This window comes from Ornithorhynchus anatinus, chromosome 17, assembly GCF_004115215.2.
Source record: "Ornithorhynchus anatinus isolate Pmale09 chromosome 17, mOrnAna1.pri.v4, whole genome shotgun sequence".
NCBI lineage: Eukaryota > Metazoa > Chordata > Mammalia > Monotremata > Ornithorhynchidae > Ornithorhynchus > Ornithorhynchus anatinus.
In genome coordinates this window covers 13,316,997-13,333,668 of record NC_041744.1, presented here as the reverse complement: position 1 = coordinate 13,333,668, position 16,672 = coordinate 13,316,997, and the positions used below count along the sequence as shown (strand labels likewise).

General features: G+C 41.4%; 1 protein-coding gene across 4 annotated transcripts in view; it reads left to right on the top strand.

Moving 5' to 3' along the window:
* Positions 1 to 16,672, top strand: part of BCAS3 (BCAS3 microtubule associated cell migration factor) — a 633,137-nt gene that overhangs the window by 152,879 nt on the left and 463,586 nt on the right. For all 4 annotated transcript variants that reach the window (XM_029081827.1, XM_029081826.1, XM_029081825.1 and 1 more), the window contains exon 12: positions 7,439 to 7,609. In XM_029081827.1, coding sequence (XP_028937660.1) covers positions 7,439 to 7,609 — 171 coding nt within the window. The remainder of the gene's footprint in view (positions 1 to 7,438; positions 7,610 to 16,672) is intronic.

Sequence of the window (16,672 nt, the reverse complement as noted above, 5' to 3'; positions counted from 1 at the left end):
GCTCCTTGAGCAATTCATTCACTTCTCTGGGCCTCAGTTATCTCATCTGTACAATGGGGATTAAGAGTGTGAGCCCCATGTGGGACAGGGACTGTGTCCAATCTGATTAACTTGTATCTACCCCAGAGCTTAGAACAGTGCTTGGCCCATTGTAAGTGCTTAACAAGTATGATAATAAAAATGACTTTTGTTAAGCACTTACTATGTGCGAAGCAGTGGTCAAAGTGCTGGAACACTGTACTAAATGCTTCTCATTACATACCAGATGTGAAGGCGCTGGCATATTAGGAAATACTTGGTTCCTGGGCTTCAAGCGTTAATTTCTTTCATTTTACACTAGTAAAAGTTCAGGATGGAAGACTTCTACCCCTACCCATTTTCGGGTAATATCTTTCTGCCAAAAATATGTGACGTTGTACATTATGATGCTTATTTCTGTTGGCTATGACACTGCTCTGGCTATTGGTTTCTTAGATATGATCTTAATAAGGAAGCAGTGTGGTCTAACGGCAAGTGCACGGACCTGGGAGTCAGAAGGTCATGAGTTCTAATCCCGGCGCCACCACTTGCCTGCTGTGTGACCCTGGGCAAGTCATTTCACTTCTCTGTGCGTCAGTTACCTCATCTGTAAAATGGGAATTGAAACTTCCTGACTTAGACTCTGAGTCTGGTTGACTGTGTCCAACTCTCCCTCAGCCCAATAGCACTTATGTCCACATCCATAATTGTTATATTAATGTCTGTTTCTGTCTCGAGACTGAAAGTTTGTTGTGGACAGGGAATGTGTCTAGCAACTCTGTTATATTGTACTCGCCCATGCACCTTAGTACAGTGCTCTGCACAGAGTAAATGCTCAGTAAATACGATTGATTGATTGATTGATTATTGGGCCTGGCACATAGCACTTAACTATTACCATTAAAAAAAAGGTAGACAATACAGAAGAATCATGAAGAGTTCCACAAATCAGGACTCAGAAAAGGAAAGAGCACGGGTTTAGGAGTCAGAGGCCATGGGTTCTAATCCCGACTCCACCTGTCAGCTGTGTGTGACTTTGGGCAGGTCACTTAACTTCTCGGTGCCTCAGTTACCTCATCTGTAAACTGGGGATTAAAAGTGTGTGCCTCACGTGGGACACTGTATCTACCCCGCGCTTAGAACAGTGCTCGGCACATAGCGTTTAACAAATACCAACATTATTATTATTATTATTATTATCATTTGAAATAATATTAATTTACACTTTTTGGAAACTTCACATGATAGTCCCATCAGGCAAGTTGGTCATGAATTCTCCCAAAATAGTTATAATTCTCCAAAGGTAGGATGAGCAGCAATGTGGCCTAGTGGATAGAACACCGGCCTGAGAGTCAGGAGGACCTGACTTCTTATCTTAGCACTGCCACTTGACTGCTATGAGACCTCAGGCAAGACACTTTACTTCTCTATGCCTCAGTTTCATCATCTGTAAAATGGAGATTAAGCCCATGTGGCCCGATGTGGAATATGGAGCGTGTCTAACCTGACCAACTTGTTTCTACCCCAGCACTTTATGCGGTGCGTGACACATAGTAAGTGCTTCCCAAATCCCATAATAATAAAAAAATTCCATTTTAAGTATGGAGAAACAGTCACCACCTAGTTAAGTGATCAGCTAAAGGCCACAGAGCGGTTAAGTGAGATGAAATGGCACAACGTAATCAATCAGTGGCATTTATGTGCAAAGCACTGTACTAAGTGCTTGGGAGAGGTACGGTAAGCATCCCAGCCCCTAGGTGTATAGTCCTCATGGGCAGCAGAAGACTTTCGCTCCACTTTCACTTGCTAATCTTCGAAAATAGACGGATCTCATGGCGGTGGCCAAAAGCAGCATCAGAAAAGGTTTTCTCGCTGTTCCTTGTTCATGTCCTTTCCATATTTCATACTTCCCCACTGCTTAGAAGAGTGTATTGCACCCAGTGGGAACTCAAATGCTACTAATCAGTTAGTCATTAGTATATATTGAACACTTATTCTGGGCAGAAAAGTATACTTTTGTGCTCGCCATTTCAGGAGTTTACTACTACTCTTGTCTCTGGTTCCAGAAGTGTTTAAAATCAGAAATGATAAAAAAAAGGAATCTATCCAAATGTTGAATTTCCTTTTGTAGAGTACGTCTGGTTCCTTGTGCTTGTGGTGGTTGAGATCAGTTGTATTTATTGAACACTTAGCGTGTGCAGAGCACTGTACTAAGCGTTTGGAGGAGTACAGTAGAGGTAGGTCAGGTAGAAGTATAGTCTTATTTCGTTCAAAGCGAGTTTGCTCTTCTCTGTTTGTGAGCAACGGGCAAGTTTCTGGTATTTTAATGAGTTACTCCTAGTTCTCTGTTTCCCTTTTCAGGCACCAGGCTATCAAGGGACTATCTTTCTCCCCACTCATCCATGCCTACTTCATGATTTGAAAATAGCTCCTTGTAACTGTACTGGAGAAATTAGAGATGGCCATTTTCATCTTCAGTGCGTTTTTCATACTTTAGCTAGCTAAATGTAATTCAAAATAATAGTTTATTCATTCAGTCGTATTTATTGAGTGCTTACTGTGTGCAAAGGACTATACTAAGCGTTTGGGAGAGTACAGTGCAACGACACACACACATTCCCTGCTCATAATGAGCTCACAGTCTGGAAGGGGAGACAGACATTAATATGCATAAATTAATAAGTTACAGATATACACACATGCGCTGTGGGGATAGGAGGGAGGATGAATGAAGGGAGCAAGTCAGGGTGACAGATAGTGATAATAGTGATAGATAATCAGTTTTGAAGACGGAGGAGTGAAGGAGACCTGAAGAATTGGCAGCAGAGTCAATGGACAGAGCACCGTTTTGGTAGGCAGAAGACCTGAGCTTTAGTCTCGAGGCCACTAGTCATTCGCTGTCAATCATTTCATCTTCTTGAGAGAATAATTCCAACTCCTCCCCAACTGACAGACCCCGCCTGTCCATTTCAAGCATTTGAGATTAGTAAAACGCCCCATTGATGTTAATAATAATAATAATGTTGGTATTTATTAAGCGCTTACTATCTGCCGAGCACTGTTCTAAGTGCTGGGGTAAACAGAGGGGAATCAGGTTGTCCCACGTGGGGCTCACAATCTTAATCCCCATTTTACAGATGAGGGAACTGAGGCACAGAGAAGTTAAGTGACTTGCCCACAGTCACATAGCTGACCAGTGGCAGAGCTGGGATTCGAACTCATGAGCCCTGACTCCAAAGCCTGTGCTCTTTCCACTGTGCCACGCTGCTTCTCTTATGAGGATAAATGAGAAACATAAATGAGCAAAGACTTTGAGTATTTTAAAGAGATGACGGAATAAAAATAAAAGCAGTGGAGTTGGTCAAAGGGCTCACTGGGCATAAACATCTGATCTGGAAGTGGAACTCTGATGTTTCTCCTTTGCGAGTTCTGTTTCCGCCCTTCCTTCCCCCACATCTTTTGAATGTTGATGGTTTTTCATCATTTATTAAAAGAAACACAACAAATTAGGTCTATCTAACTTGCCTGGGTGTCAAGAGGTCATGGGTTCCAATCCCAGCTCCACCACTTGTCTGCTTTGTGACCTTGGGCAAGTCACTTAACTTCTCCAGCCTCAGTTACCTCATCTGTATAATGAGGAATGAGACTATGAGTCCCATTTGGGACGGGGACTGGGTCCAACCCGCTTTGCTCATATCCACCCCACCTCTTAGTACAGTGCCTGGCCCATAGTAAGCGCTTAACAAATACCATTATTATTATTCTTTTCTGTCTTAGCACGATAACTATAGAGGGAAAACTTTGCATTCTGTTTCAAGGAAGAGTACTCCGCTTGGCCAACACCCGGTTTCCTTACATGTTTTGGATAGAACACCGTTAGAGAGATTAGAGAATAAACTTTGGAAATAGAATGTGTCGTGAAGTCGGAAGAAATGCGAATGCACGTGCAAGCTCTGCTGGTCAAGGTATACGTTCTTCTCCTCAGGAGAAGGAAAACATCTCCTGAGTTTTCCTTTATGTGGATTCATTAAGAGCCCAATTTCCCCAGGTTGTAGGAGAACCCGAGTGTACTGCATTTGGCCGCATATAATATCTCTCATAAAACTATGAGCCAGGTTCCCAGGCCCCTCAGAGTTGCCGAAGTTTATTCTGCCATAGTGCTTTTAGCTCCAGCAGGGTAAAATGATTTAGCCCTACCTAGGTCTCGTGTCTCTTGTTACATGATAACTTCTTAATGACAACTAACAGCTTATGTGAGAGCCAGGCCATTAGCACTAATGGAAAGGGAGGACAACTGATATAGCATGGGAAAGGTTAAAGATTACTAGGGAAGTTTTGGCAAATATGCATGGGACCCAAGGGAATGAGGACCGTGATAGTTTTGCACCAACACTTCCATCCTAATGGACTGGGACAAGTTTTTATAACTCTCTTATCACTCGGTGGACATATAGAGTTCTGAGTGGGTTCACCCTAACAATAGAGTAGTTAAGATTTATTTGGGAAGTAGTGTCATTTGATTGTCAACCTCTGGATTCCTTAGTTACCAACCACCGCTACTGAGTAATCTGATGGAGATTGTCTTGACAAAAAGTGCCCTCTCACACTCCTATTAAGCAGGGTCTCAGAATCCCCCATTCTCTCTAGTTTTCATATTTCTCATCCCCAGATCTGTAATTGCTTTCATTTCTGTTGGAAACACTTCATCAGCATTAGAAGCAAGAAGAATACTCAGATGATGTATTTTCCGAGGGACTGAGATTTCTGGGCTCTTTAAGTGGAATCAATCAATCAGTAGTATTGAGCGCTTACTGCGTGCCGAGCATTGTACTAAGCGCTTGGGAGGGTACAGTCGAACAGAGTCGGAAAACCTATAAATGAGAACATTACTTAGTTATCTTTCTTTACACTGCCCAGAAACTTCTGGGTGCACTTACAGAACTAGAAAGGAAAACAATATGATTTTCGAATTACTGCAGCTCATTTGTAGAAGCCAGTTTGGGTGAGGGTAAAAGATTGCTGGGTGTTTTAAGTTTCCCCGAAGGTCGCTTGGCTTGTTTGGGCGAGCCGGCAGTGAAAGAGTTGGACCTGTAGTTCCTCTAGAGCTTAGTTCAGTGCTCTACACCCAGTAGGCGCTCAAAGATTTCTACTCCTTTATCGGGTTATCATTGGCCAATGTATTTAGGGCTCAAGATGCACTGAGAAGATGGCAAAAAGGCAATGGAGCAATTCAGCTTTGTATAAGATAGCACTTGTCTGATGAAAAACTTAAAATGCTTCTCAGAAAGGAAGGAAAAAAACCACCAAAAAACCCCTCCTTGAATCTTTGAGTGACTGCTCCAGGTTTTGTTTTGTTCTTTTTTGTTGCGTTTTTTTCCTATAGGGGGCCTGTCCGTAACACGGTTGCATTAACTTCTCAGCATCTCGCGGTTTCCTTGGGTGCATTACTTTCCGCCTTTTGTGTGCTCCAGTTGTTCTAGTTTTATTCCCATTCATTGGTATAAGAGCATGAAATGATAGGCTCATGGGCAAATGGGGAGGATATGGGACTAAAGACTTTAAAACCGAAAGGCATTCCTTTGATAAAGGGGCGGCTCAGTTTAAGTGGGAGCATCTCCATTAGCATTAATGGAGTAAGTACATCAGCCGAGGCATCTGAGAGGTTAATCATGCTTCCTGGCCAGCTCCTGCCATCAATACAGTGTGGCGCCTAATTCTGGTGGTCCTTCAGAGGCTTTCCTGACAACACACTCACAGACTTTGTGTAAGTCATTTCCCATGAATTATTGAAACAAACGTTTGGCTGCTAATTGATGAACACTAATGTGTTTTCTAATCACTGCAGTTTGAGTTTTTAGCACTAAACAAAACAGTTACAATTGATTTGTGGCTTTTTCTTGGTTTCAGCCTGCCGTGAGCTGGGCCTTTTTATTTGAATTTAGCAGATAGCTTTGCTGGGTATTTTAGTTAAGTATTTAGTAGCATACAGGAGTGGTGATTTCTTTTGTAAGTTTTGGATTTTTTTTGTAGAAATGTGAAATGGAAAGGAGAAGGGGCTGTTTCATCTTCTCTTGTACACCCTTTCAGAAGACCTACCTTTTGCTCTCCAGTCCAGAATTCGTGATTTACATAATGCCATTTTGCTTGTGTATTCACTAAAGGTGAATCACAAGGAGTAATTAATATCGGGGGTGGGGTCTAGCTAAAAATATTCCACTCGATATGATTTGACTGAAGTCCAGGAGAGAGGATCCTTATGTTCTGTTTCTGGATGTCAAATTATGGCGTTTATAAAGCGCTTGATACATGGCTAAGCGGTAGGGTAGATACAAGGTTATAACGTTGGATCCAGTTGCCTTTCCCCAGGAGCGACTCACAATCTACTTTATCTCCATTTTACAGACGAAGAAAGCTGTGACTCCGAGAGGTTAGGCGACTAGCCCAAAGCCACAGAGTAGGCTAAGCGGCAAAACTGGGAATAGAACCCCAATCCTCTAACTGCCAGTACTGTACTCTTTCCACTGGGTCATGCTGCTTTTCCTCTACTCAGTCACTTCCTGATCTTGTAAAAAAACACTTTTACAACCCTCCCTGTGCCTCTGTTTTTCCATTTATAAAGTGGAAATACTATTACTCGCTTGAAAGTGCCTCATGAGCCTTTAGTGAAGTATGTTATGTAAATGCACGGGATTTTTTTCAGTGACCAGGTTAGCTGCCACTTTGGGTTTCAGGTCTTCTAATCGACTGTTTTTTGTCTGGATGGGACAAGTAAGAATCCTGCAAATTCTTTAGGTAGTAACTAACCAAAGCACTCCCTTAAGAAACATAAGGGTTAATCAGTTATGGTCCTGTGTGTGTCAGAGACTCTTGGTTACTCTGTATGTTACTTATATTATTATGAATGACCATCTTTATGAGATGATCTGCATATTTAAAGTTTCCAGGTCTTGGCGTCAGGTTAGCAGTTCCCACATCAGCATTTAGAAAAAACGATTGGGAATCCTTCTTAAGGCAGTGAGTTGGCGACCAGGTGAAAAGTTAAGGTGCCGATTACTTCATTAAGTCTTTGGCACTTAATGTCCTCCACCTTTTAGAATGCCTCCTGTTAAAGTGGTTCATTTGTGGGAAAAGGGCAGGAGGGTGTGTGAATGGAGATCCTTAATGACCAGATAAAGGCCTCTTGATCCTACAGCTCTAGGAGTAGCTTGAAGGTTCAGTCTTCAATCGGCCATTTCTCCCCGCCCCACAAAAAAAGTCCCTGTGTTTTAAAAATATTTTAAAATGCACTAGGATCCATAAAATATTCCGTCGATCCCTCCTCTCATAAACCATGGGTAAGCCGGGATTTTAGAGCTGTAATTGCTTGTCGAAAGGTCGCATTTGGTTCTAAAACCGATTCCTTTGCCTCTCACTGATACAGACTCTGAAGACTGGACTGACAATGGTTGGTAAAGTGGTGACTCAGCTGACAGGGACACTTCCTTCAGGCGTGACAGAAGAGGACGTCGCCTCCCACAGTAATACCCGGCGAAGTCCTCTGGTTCCAGGAATCATCACAGTTATTGACACGGAGACCGTTGGAGAAGGGCAGGTAAGAAGAGCTGAAGTAACAGCGTGGGCTAGCGGTTAGAGAACGGGCCTGGGAGTCAGAAGGTCCTAAATTCTAATCCCGGCTCCACCACTTGTCTGCTGTGTGACTCTGGGGAAGTCACTTCACCTCTCAGTTCCTCAGTTACCTCCTCAGTAAAATGAGGATTGAGACTGTGAGCCCCATGTGGGACAGGGACTGTGTCCAACCCGATTTGCCTGTATCCACCCCAGGGCTTAGTACAGTGCCTGGCACATAGTAAACGCTTAACGAACACTATTATTATTATTATATTTTTGTCTGGACAGGAAATGCCATTCGGGACTGGCCTAATCGCGCATGCCTATGGTCCATAATGGTCATTTTCACAACCGTTCGACATCGGGTGTGGAGCTTTCGGTTTTGTTCTCCTTCACACTTGCTGAGCATCGACACTGATTTACGTTGACCGGTTGCCGGGTTGTTCTGATTATAGTCATTAGCGTGCGGTATTAGAGCAGCAAATTGGTGACCAAAGTCTAGAAGCCAATGGAATTGTCTGATGTGATGCAAAGAAGGAATCATTAGGAGCCCACGACGGTCAAAGTAAACCAGAGTATTTTGAAGAAAAATTGAATGGTCAAGGTTGCTGTTGGGCAGGTTTTAGAACAAGCCCCAAGCATAAGTAACATTTGAACAGTGTGTGGTATTGGATTAAAGGATGAAAAGGAGTCTTCCTAAATGAACTTTTGCACATCCATAACACCTTACATGTATAAATGAAGGATAGTGATCAAATAAGGAATCTGAGTCAAGAAATAAGCTTTAGAATTTTTTTCATTTTCATTCTCATCCTTCCAAGCAGTCCTTTAACATTTGTTGAGCATTTAAAAATAAAAAAATTTTTCCAAAACTCACTACTGACCATTTTGAAGTCAGATTTGTAGGTTTTGAATGCAACACATAGGGTTTCACAGCTTTCAGCAAGAATTTAAAAAGCAAATGTCATGTTAGGCTTTTATTGTGAGCAGGCTTGATTCAGAGAAAATGTGTAACCAAATGAATATAAAATAGAACTGGAAGAAGGGATTATGAATTTGGATTTCCAGAACTAAGGAGTTTAGTTTCACATCTTTTCTAGTTAAATCTTCATTAGTGCCAAACCTTAAAATAAGGGATGTTTTTTTCTTCAGTTTTCTTTTTTGTCTTTAATGATTGAAAACAAATTTGTTATGGATCCTTCCTTAATGTCACTGCTTTTTCTTGTTTTCAGCTTTTGAGCATTGACTCCAGCACAGTCATAGATGAGAAATGATTGATCTGTTCCTTTAAGGGCCAGAATAGTTCTTTTTGAGACTTTACAAAGAATTTAGCCCACATTAGATCACAAACTCCTTGAGGTCAGGAAACTTGTGGCTTGCTTCAGTTGTTCTTGCCTTGAGTTGAGATCGTCTGTCCTGTGCTGGAAAGAAAATGAATTAACTTCCTATTAACAAGTTTTTTTTTCAGTTAATGAAAATGGAATTTGTTCCTTACTGTTTTGCATGTATCATTTGGGAGTTCTCATATACTGAAGGAATGTTTTGCTTTTTTCGCCCTTCCATTGATGTGGGCCTGGGCCTATAAAAGGGCAGTTGTAAAGTTTTTCATTGTATGGTAGAATGACAAATTAGCACTGTTAAATCTTAAATTCTATCAGCTTTATGAGCGATACACACACACACCCCCTCCATAACTAGGAAGGTTTTTTTTGAAATTCTGATATGCATGTAAATATTAGTTTATTGGGAAAATATGATTTTTGTATATTAGAGAAGACAGTTTAGTGGACTTACACACGTTGGTTCCTTATGAGATTAGTACCTGCATTAAGAAACAGTGGCACTTTCAGAAAGTTTGAACTTTAGTGTAGTTAAAAGAGAAAACCCTAAACATTTTGGGTTAGTCGATTTGGCTGTCATCTTTTATTTGAAAAAGGAATAAAAATAATTTTTCTGAACCCCAAGTAACATTGTGGTAAACCAAAATATGCTAACAAGGCTTATGTGCTTGTTTAAACTTCCTTTTAATGAAGTGTTAGCAAACTTTTCAGTTGGTCTTAATGGCTATTTATTTAGATCTGTTAATTAGCTGAAATGGATAGAAATAAACCCATACAGATGTTCTCTTTTTCATTGGAATTAAATACATAAACCTTTAGTGGTTTATGAGTTTTAAAGAAAATATTTTCTTTTGACCTTTGATTCTTAATTAATTCATCTACAAGGCCACCCACATTTAGTCTCTAGTTATGACCCTCAACAGGGTGCAGTTTTGTGACTACAAATAAATCTGCTAAATATCTAGCATTGTTGACAGAGAGCTATGGGATCATTTAAACGTAGATAATGTTCTTTTGTGTCTTTTACAAAAGAGCTAGGTGACAAATCGAGTATTGATTAACTTCAATCAAAGGTTACCTCGAGAGTTGGATACAGTGGAAGAAAATATGCAAAGAATTACTCTATGGACGCCTAGCACCCTGGCCTCTGTTTCCAAATGGGTTGGGATATTTTTTACTGCTTCTTTTTAATTTAGATGGGAGAGAAAGGGAAGTGGGGCAGGGTGATTGCGAACCTCAACAGTTTCAAAGAGTCTTTTCCATGCGGTAAAGAGATTATAGCAATTGAGTCAAATGAAGATGCTTAACGTGACCGAAGAAAATAGCAACTCTTAGCTTTTCAACAGTTCAAAGACTACATAAATGAAGTCCAACACCAAAACCTTTTACGCAAAGTAAGGGTATGGTTCTGCCGGACAGCATTCGTAGTATTTGTCATCTCTGATGACAAAGCGTAGTCTGAAATATATCTAGATATTTTTCTCCATTTGCCATTTGTTTTTGCATCCATGTTCCATAAAACTAGTATTTGTACATGTATCACGAAAGAATTTACTTTGCTTAAAAAAAAGCGCAGCAATGGGATTCCCTCCGAGCATAATATTGTCTGCCTTTCTTTTATTAAAGGGGATCTGTTTTTTGTCAAGAAGACATTTTTGTCTCAGATAAATAGTTCAGTCTGAGCACAAGGCTGTTTTGAGTTTATGCTGGATTCTATTAAAAGGAGTGCAGTAGTTAATGTCATAGATTTATCACTTTTAGCCCCTTTCCACTGATGTTTGACCTTAGCTATAATTTTTTTTCCACATTCATCTTAGGAGCTGAGGCCAACATTACACTGGCTTTTGCTGTTTAAAGCTAGCGAATCTTTAATGAAGATATCTTCATGGGTGCAGTAGAGATGTATAAACTTTGATTCATCATATTCTGATGCTGAATTGATTACTTTGATTTTTATGATAATGGAATCATTCTTTGGTAACCGCATTAAGGACAGAACCGATTTGATTGAATTCATGACCGTTTTTACCCATGTTACTTTCATGTTTTATTTAAAGTCATTTCTTGACCAGAATAAGTGGTATAATTTGACTTTAAGGATTAGTATAATTGAAGTCATAATGGAAAATCAGTATTGGTCCGCAACATGGTAAATTCTCAAAGTGAAAAAAAGCATAATTTAGAAGGATCAGAAACATTATCCTGAAAGCAAAGGGTGTTTTCGCTGTTATCATCTTAAATCAATCAGTGGTATTTATTCAGTGCTTACTGTGCAGAGCACTGTACTCAGTACTTGGGAGAGTACAACAGAGTTAGTAGACATGTTCCCCACCCACAAAGAGCTTATGTCTAGAAGGTGGTCTCCTAGGTGTTTTGTCTCTCTCTCTACACAGAAGACAAAAAACCGGCTCATCTTTTATCAATTAGTTGTTTGTTTAGGGTGTTTATTAAGTGCTTACTAAGTTCCAGACTGTGTTCTAAGTGCTGGGGGGAGATACAAGGTAATCAGGCACCATACACATCCCACATGGGGCTCACAGTCTTCATCCCCATTTTGCAGGTGAGGTAACCAAGGCACAGAGAAGTCAAATGACTTGCTCAAGGTCACACAGCAGTCAGGTGGCAGAGCCGGCACTAGAACCCGGGTCCTTCTGATTCTCAGGCCCATGCACTGTCCACTAGGCTACGCTGCTTCTCTAGTTGTTCTGCTGAGTTTGAATGCAGTATGACTGGGAGAGCATACTCATTGGTGCTTTAGCTAAGCGCTGAATAGTAGAGACTCTTTCTTTGGAAAATATTTGATCGATCCCATTATTTCCTTCATTCAGTTGTATTTATTGAGCGCTTAACAGTATTCAGAGCACTGTGGTAAGCGCATGGGAGAGTACGATTCAAGAATAAGCAGACCCATTCCTGCCCTCAACGAGCTTAGAGTCTAGAGGTGGGGAGACAGACATTGACATAAAAAAATAAATTGCAGATATGTCATAAGTGCTGCGGGGCTGGAAAGGGGGAAGAACAGAGGGAGCAAGTCAGGGCCAAGCAGAAGAGAGCGTGACACTGCAGAGTAGACAGTTCAGGCAGGCTGAGAAGGGACTTTGGGGGCCCTATGGAAGATGGGGCAGTCCATAGGGAGGATTTGGAAGGAACCTCTAGGTGTTGTTTTGGGGAATTGCCTATCCTGATAATGGTGAAATCCATAGGGAGGAACCTCAAATTACGGAGTCTGTATTTACACTGCCACTTAAAAAAAAATGCACGGCAGGTTTTGGAGAGAGAAATGTAGAGCCTAAACAGGCTGCTGACACCCAAGATGATCCTTGCTCCAGCGACGCCAAAATAATAGTAATAGTGATATTATTTAAACTTGTTCAAAATGTTCCCTAATTCCCAAATTTTGAATAATGATCAGCTTTTGCCCTCATTTATACCTTCCTTTACTCAATTTTACCGGTAGTAAAATAAGTGAAATTGCTGTATTTTTTTACTTGCTCATCCTAAAACATCTCCTCTCCTGGAAGAATTATTTTGCAAGGTGTGTGATCCCGTGTCCTTCCACTCCTCAGAAACCTTCAGTGGTTTGTATATTCCTCTTTGTCTCTTGTGTTAGAGAAGCGGCGTGGCTCAGTGGAAAGAGCCCGGGCTTTGGAGTCAGAGGTCATGGGTTCGAATCCCAGCTCTGCCACTTGTCAGCTGTGTGACTGTGGACGAGTCACTTAACTTCTCTGTGCCTCAGTTACCTCATCTGTAAAATGGGGATGAAGACTGTGAGCCCCACGTGGGACAACCTGATTCCCCTGTGTCTACCCCAGCGCTTAGAACGGTGCTCTGCACATAGTAAGCACTTAACAAATACCAACATTATTAAGGAGAAACTCCTCCACATTGGCTTTAAGGCCATCATTCTCCCACTACATTCCCGCTGGCACTCTTCGTTCCTCTCAAGGTAACATACTGTCTGTGCCTCCTTCTTGTCAATCCTCCTGCCAACATCTTGGTCACACCCTTCTCCCTGCCGGGAACTCCCCCCACTCCCACCCTCCACCCCCCCCTTTAAATCCGACAGTTCACGAGTCTTTTCTTCTTAGAAGCCCTTGTGGAACTACATCCCCTCCAGGAGTCAACCTTTGTAGCATCTCTCCAGAATCCTCTGCTCCTTCCCCATTCAAATCGCCATTATGCCGGTCCAAGCACTTGCCATATCTCGACTCGACTCTCGCATCAGCTCTCCTACTGCCTCCGGGATCTCCCTCCTCCAAATTCTTACTTGACTCCGCTGCCCAGATCACTTTTCTGTAACATTGGTCTGCTCTCATCTCTCCACTCCTCAGAAACCTTCCTTTGGCCACTCGCATCCCCGTATCAAGCAGAAATGCCTGATGATTGACTTCAGGGGGCTCAAATCAGCTCCTTATCCTCTCTCCTCATCCACTTAAAGCCCAGTTTGAAAACTTTGTTCCTCTCAAGCCAACCTGTTCTCACTGTGCCTTGTTCTCGTCTCTGTCACTGCTCATCTGTCTGGAACTCCCTCTCCCTTCACATCCTGCAGACCGCTGCTTTTCCCATCTTCCGGGCCCTTCTGAAATCACACCTCCACCGGGAGGCCTTCCCGGATTAATCTCTACTCTCCCCAGTTCCTGTTCCCCCAGCTGCCACTTCAGCACCTCTGCACAAACTAAGCCACTTAAGTACATATCTTCACTACCCTATAATTTAAGCACCAACTCCAATACGTATCTCCTTTTCCTTCTTCCTCTTATCTGTAACTAACCTCCGTGTCCGTCTCCCCTGCCAGATTGTAGGTTTCTCGAGGTCAGAGACCCTATCTGCTAATTTTATTGTTCTCTCCCATTATCATCATCATCATTATTATTCCAAGTCATTAGAATAGGACTCTGTACCCACAGGTGCTCAGTAATTATGATCGATTGGTTATTGAGGAGGCATCAGAACTTTGTAGGTGAGCATCAATCAGTCATATTCATTGAGCATTTACTGTGTGCAGAGCACTGTACTTGGCACTTGGGAGAGTACAGTATAACGGAGTTGGTAGGCACGTTCCCTGCCCACAACAAGTTTGGAGTCTAGAGGGGGAGACAGACATTAATATAAAGAAATACGTTACGGATGTGAACATAAGTGCTGTGGGGCTGAGAGAGAGGGTGCCCAGGTACTAATCCTGACCCAGTGGCTGATTCACTATGTGAGGATCATTCAGTCTCTCTGGGCTTCAGTTTCACTTGCTGTCAACTGGAATTGGAATTTCAAGGAAAAGTGAAATAAAATGATGGTAAAGTACAGTGTAAATTAATGATGCAATTGTAATTCTAAATAATGACAGGGTGTTTTTTTTATCAATTTTTATTCTTCATCATTCCGTCTTGGAAACTGGTCTGGATTAGAAATGGCTCTGATTTATCTTTTCTCCTGGGCTTTTTTGTAGAGATCCAGGAAATTTATCTGCACAGGAAACTGGATTAGGCATGATTCTATAGAAATTAAAGTTGAATTAACTGTACTCTTTCTCCCCTCTCACTCCTCCCTGGAGTTTGGGGATTAATGTTTCAGAAGGTCTACTGGGGTCCTTAATGTAGAAGATCATATGAGAGGGTGGAATTCTGGAGTAGAAAGTGATCTCCTTGTGGGCAGGGATAATGAATTCTAATTTTATGGAACTTTCCCCAGCATTTAATGCAATGTTTAGTCCAGGTTAAGTGCTCAGTAAGTATGATTAATTGATTAAATTAACCCAAAAATAAATACTAAGTTCAAAAATGGTAATATTAAAGGAATACTCAATTTTTAAGATGGAGACTAGACCAATTTTAAGACTTGAGAGAAGTGCATGTATATTTAACTTTATAGATAATTTATTTAAAAACAAACTTTGCTGTAAACTGCTGTACTTGGAAAGTCAATTTTACACTTCATAGTACTAGTGTCTCTATTTATTGGCTGCTTTGTTAATGAAAGAATGACCTTCCTAGCAAGAGTAGAAACATTTTTGACTGCTTTTTAAGATTTGCTATTTTCGTAGAAGTTCATTTGAAGTCTCTGAAAATTCTCCCTGAGTGAATATGTTCAGAGTGAGTCAAACCAGAGTATTCTTCAGTTTTAGGTTTAGTAACTGATTACTGTCAAGTCAAATGCTTCAGCAGTCTCAGAATCAGGCTTGAAAGACTTCCATTTTCTGGAACCACCAGTTTGGATCTTGGCAGGGGTGTCTCCACTCTCCATTATTGGATGTAGAAAACTTGAATCCAGAATAGTTTTTTCATGACTGTCTCTGCAGTCAGGCCTCATTGCTAAGGTGAGAAGACAACATTTCTAATTCTCTGATGCTCAGTGACAGAAAAGGGTGGTTGTCCATCCTTGACCAGATTTCTGAAATCTGGGCTTGCCACCATGAGCGATTCATCATTTTCTTTTTGAGTTCCTTTCTTACGTCTGTGCATGTGTGTGCTACCATTCATAACAGATTATACCTCGTTATATAAAGTATCAATCTGATTAATGCCAAAATCCTCATTCTCCCACCTCTTCCCAAACTAGTTGCGCTCACTCACCTAATTTAGAGTGACAAACACTCCAGTGAGGGTTAGGTACTTGAAAGTAGAAGTTGTGAAAAGATGATGTATTGCAGTTGTTTCACACAACTTATCCAGACTGAGAAAAGGGAACAGGGTTTCTTTGAAATGCTCTTAGGAAGATCTCCAGACCCTTTGGTTAGCGGTTCTGGAATCAGTATGGAATTCTGACAACGGAAAGCAAAACCATAATGGTGCTGATGTGACATTGCCAAGTAATCTGAACATTTAAAATAAGTCAGGCCCTGGCCTCTTCATCCCCCCTTCATCCCATCAACTCCTTTAAACATTTAAAGCTGATTTCCCTTCTGAAGCATATAAATAAATAATGGTAAATTAATCCAGTGAGTCCCAAGACTAGGAAGTTTGTGTGGCCCCAGATTGCTTTGGTACATGGCAGGAAAAAACAAAAGCGCTCCAGAATTTTGAGGCGGAAACTTTTAGTAAGATAGGCTAAAAAGAGACCAAGCTAGATGCCTATCCACCAGTCATATAAAAATGTTGAATTTTGATTCTCAAAAATTTTCCCTTGGTGATGCTTTGGAGTTGTCATACATCACAGTGGGAGGTTCTGAGACTCAATCTAAGGACGTGTAGTGGGCATAGCTTCTGAAATAACTGCAAGCTGAAGTCTTTGCTGGAAATACCTCATCCGTGCCCCACTGAGGCAGTTCTTAAAGCCAAAGAAGGTTTTTATGTTTTTACATTCCGGTTTTGGGAAGATTTCTGATTGTCACCTCACATTCAGGACTGATGCTGTAGTCTACTTTGAAATCCTCTGGAGGGTAGTTTATTCATGAAGCACAGCAATAAGGTCACCTTTTTGAATTCTGTCTTCCAAGAGGGAAGCATGGATTTAAATTCCAGTTTCCCTTCCTCAAAAGACACGTAGTCGCCATCAGTATTGTTAGGCATCGCTAAGCGTCATTTCTGCATCAGCCTTCTTGCCGACCTCCCTGCCTCGTGTCTCTTCTCACTCCACTCTCTCCTCACTTTGCGCCCGGGCTCATTTTTCTTTAAAAAACGTTCAGTCCACATCTCCCCACTCTTGAAGAACCCCCTGTGGTTGCATGTCCACCTCCACATCAAAGAAAAACTTCTTACTATCGGCTTTAAAAC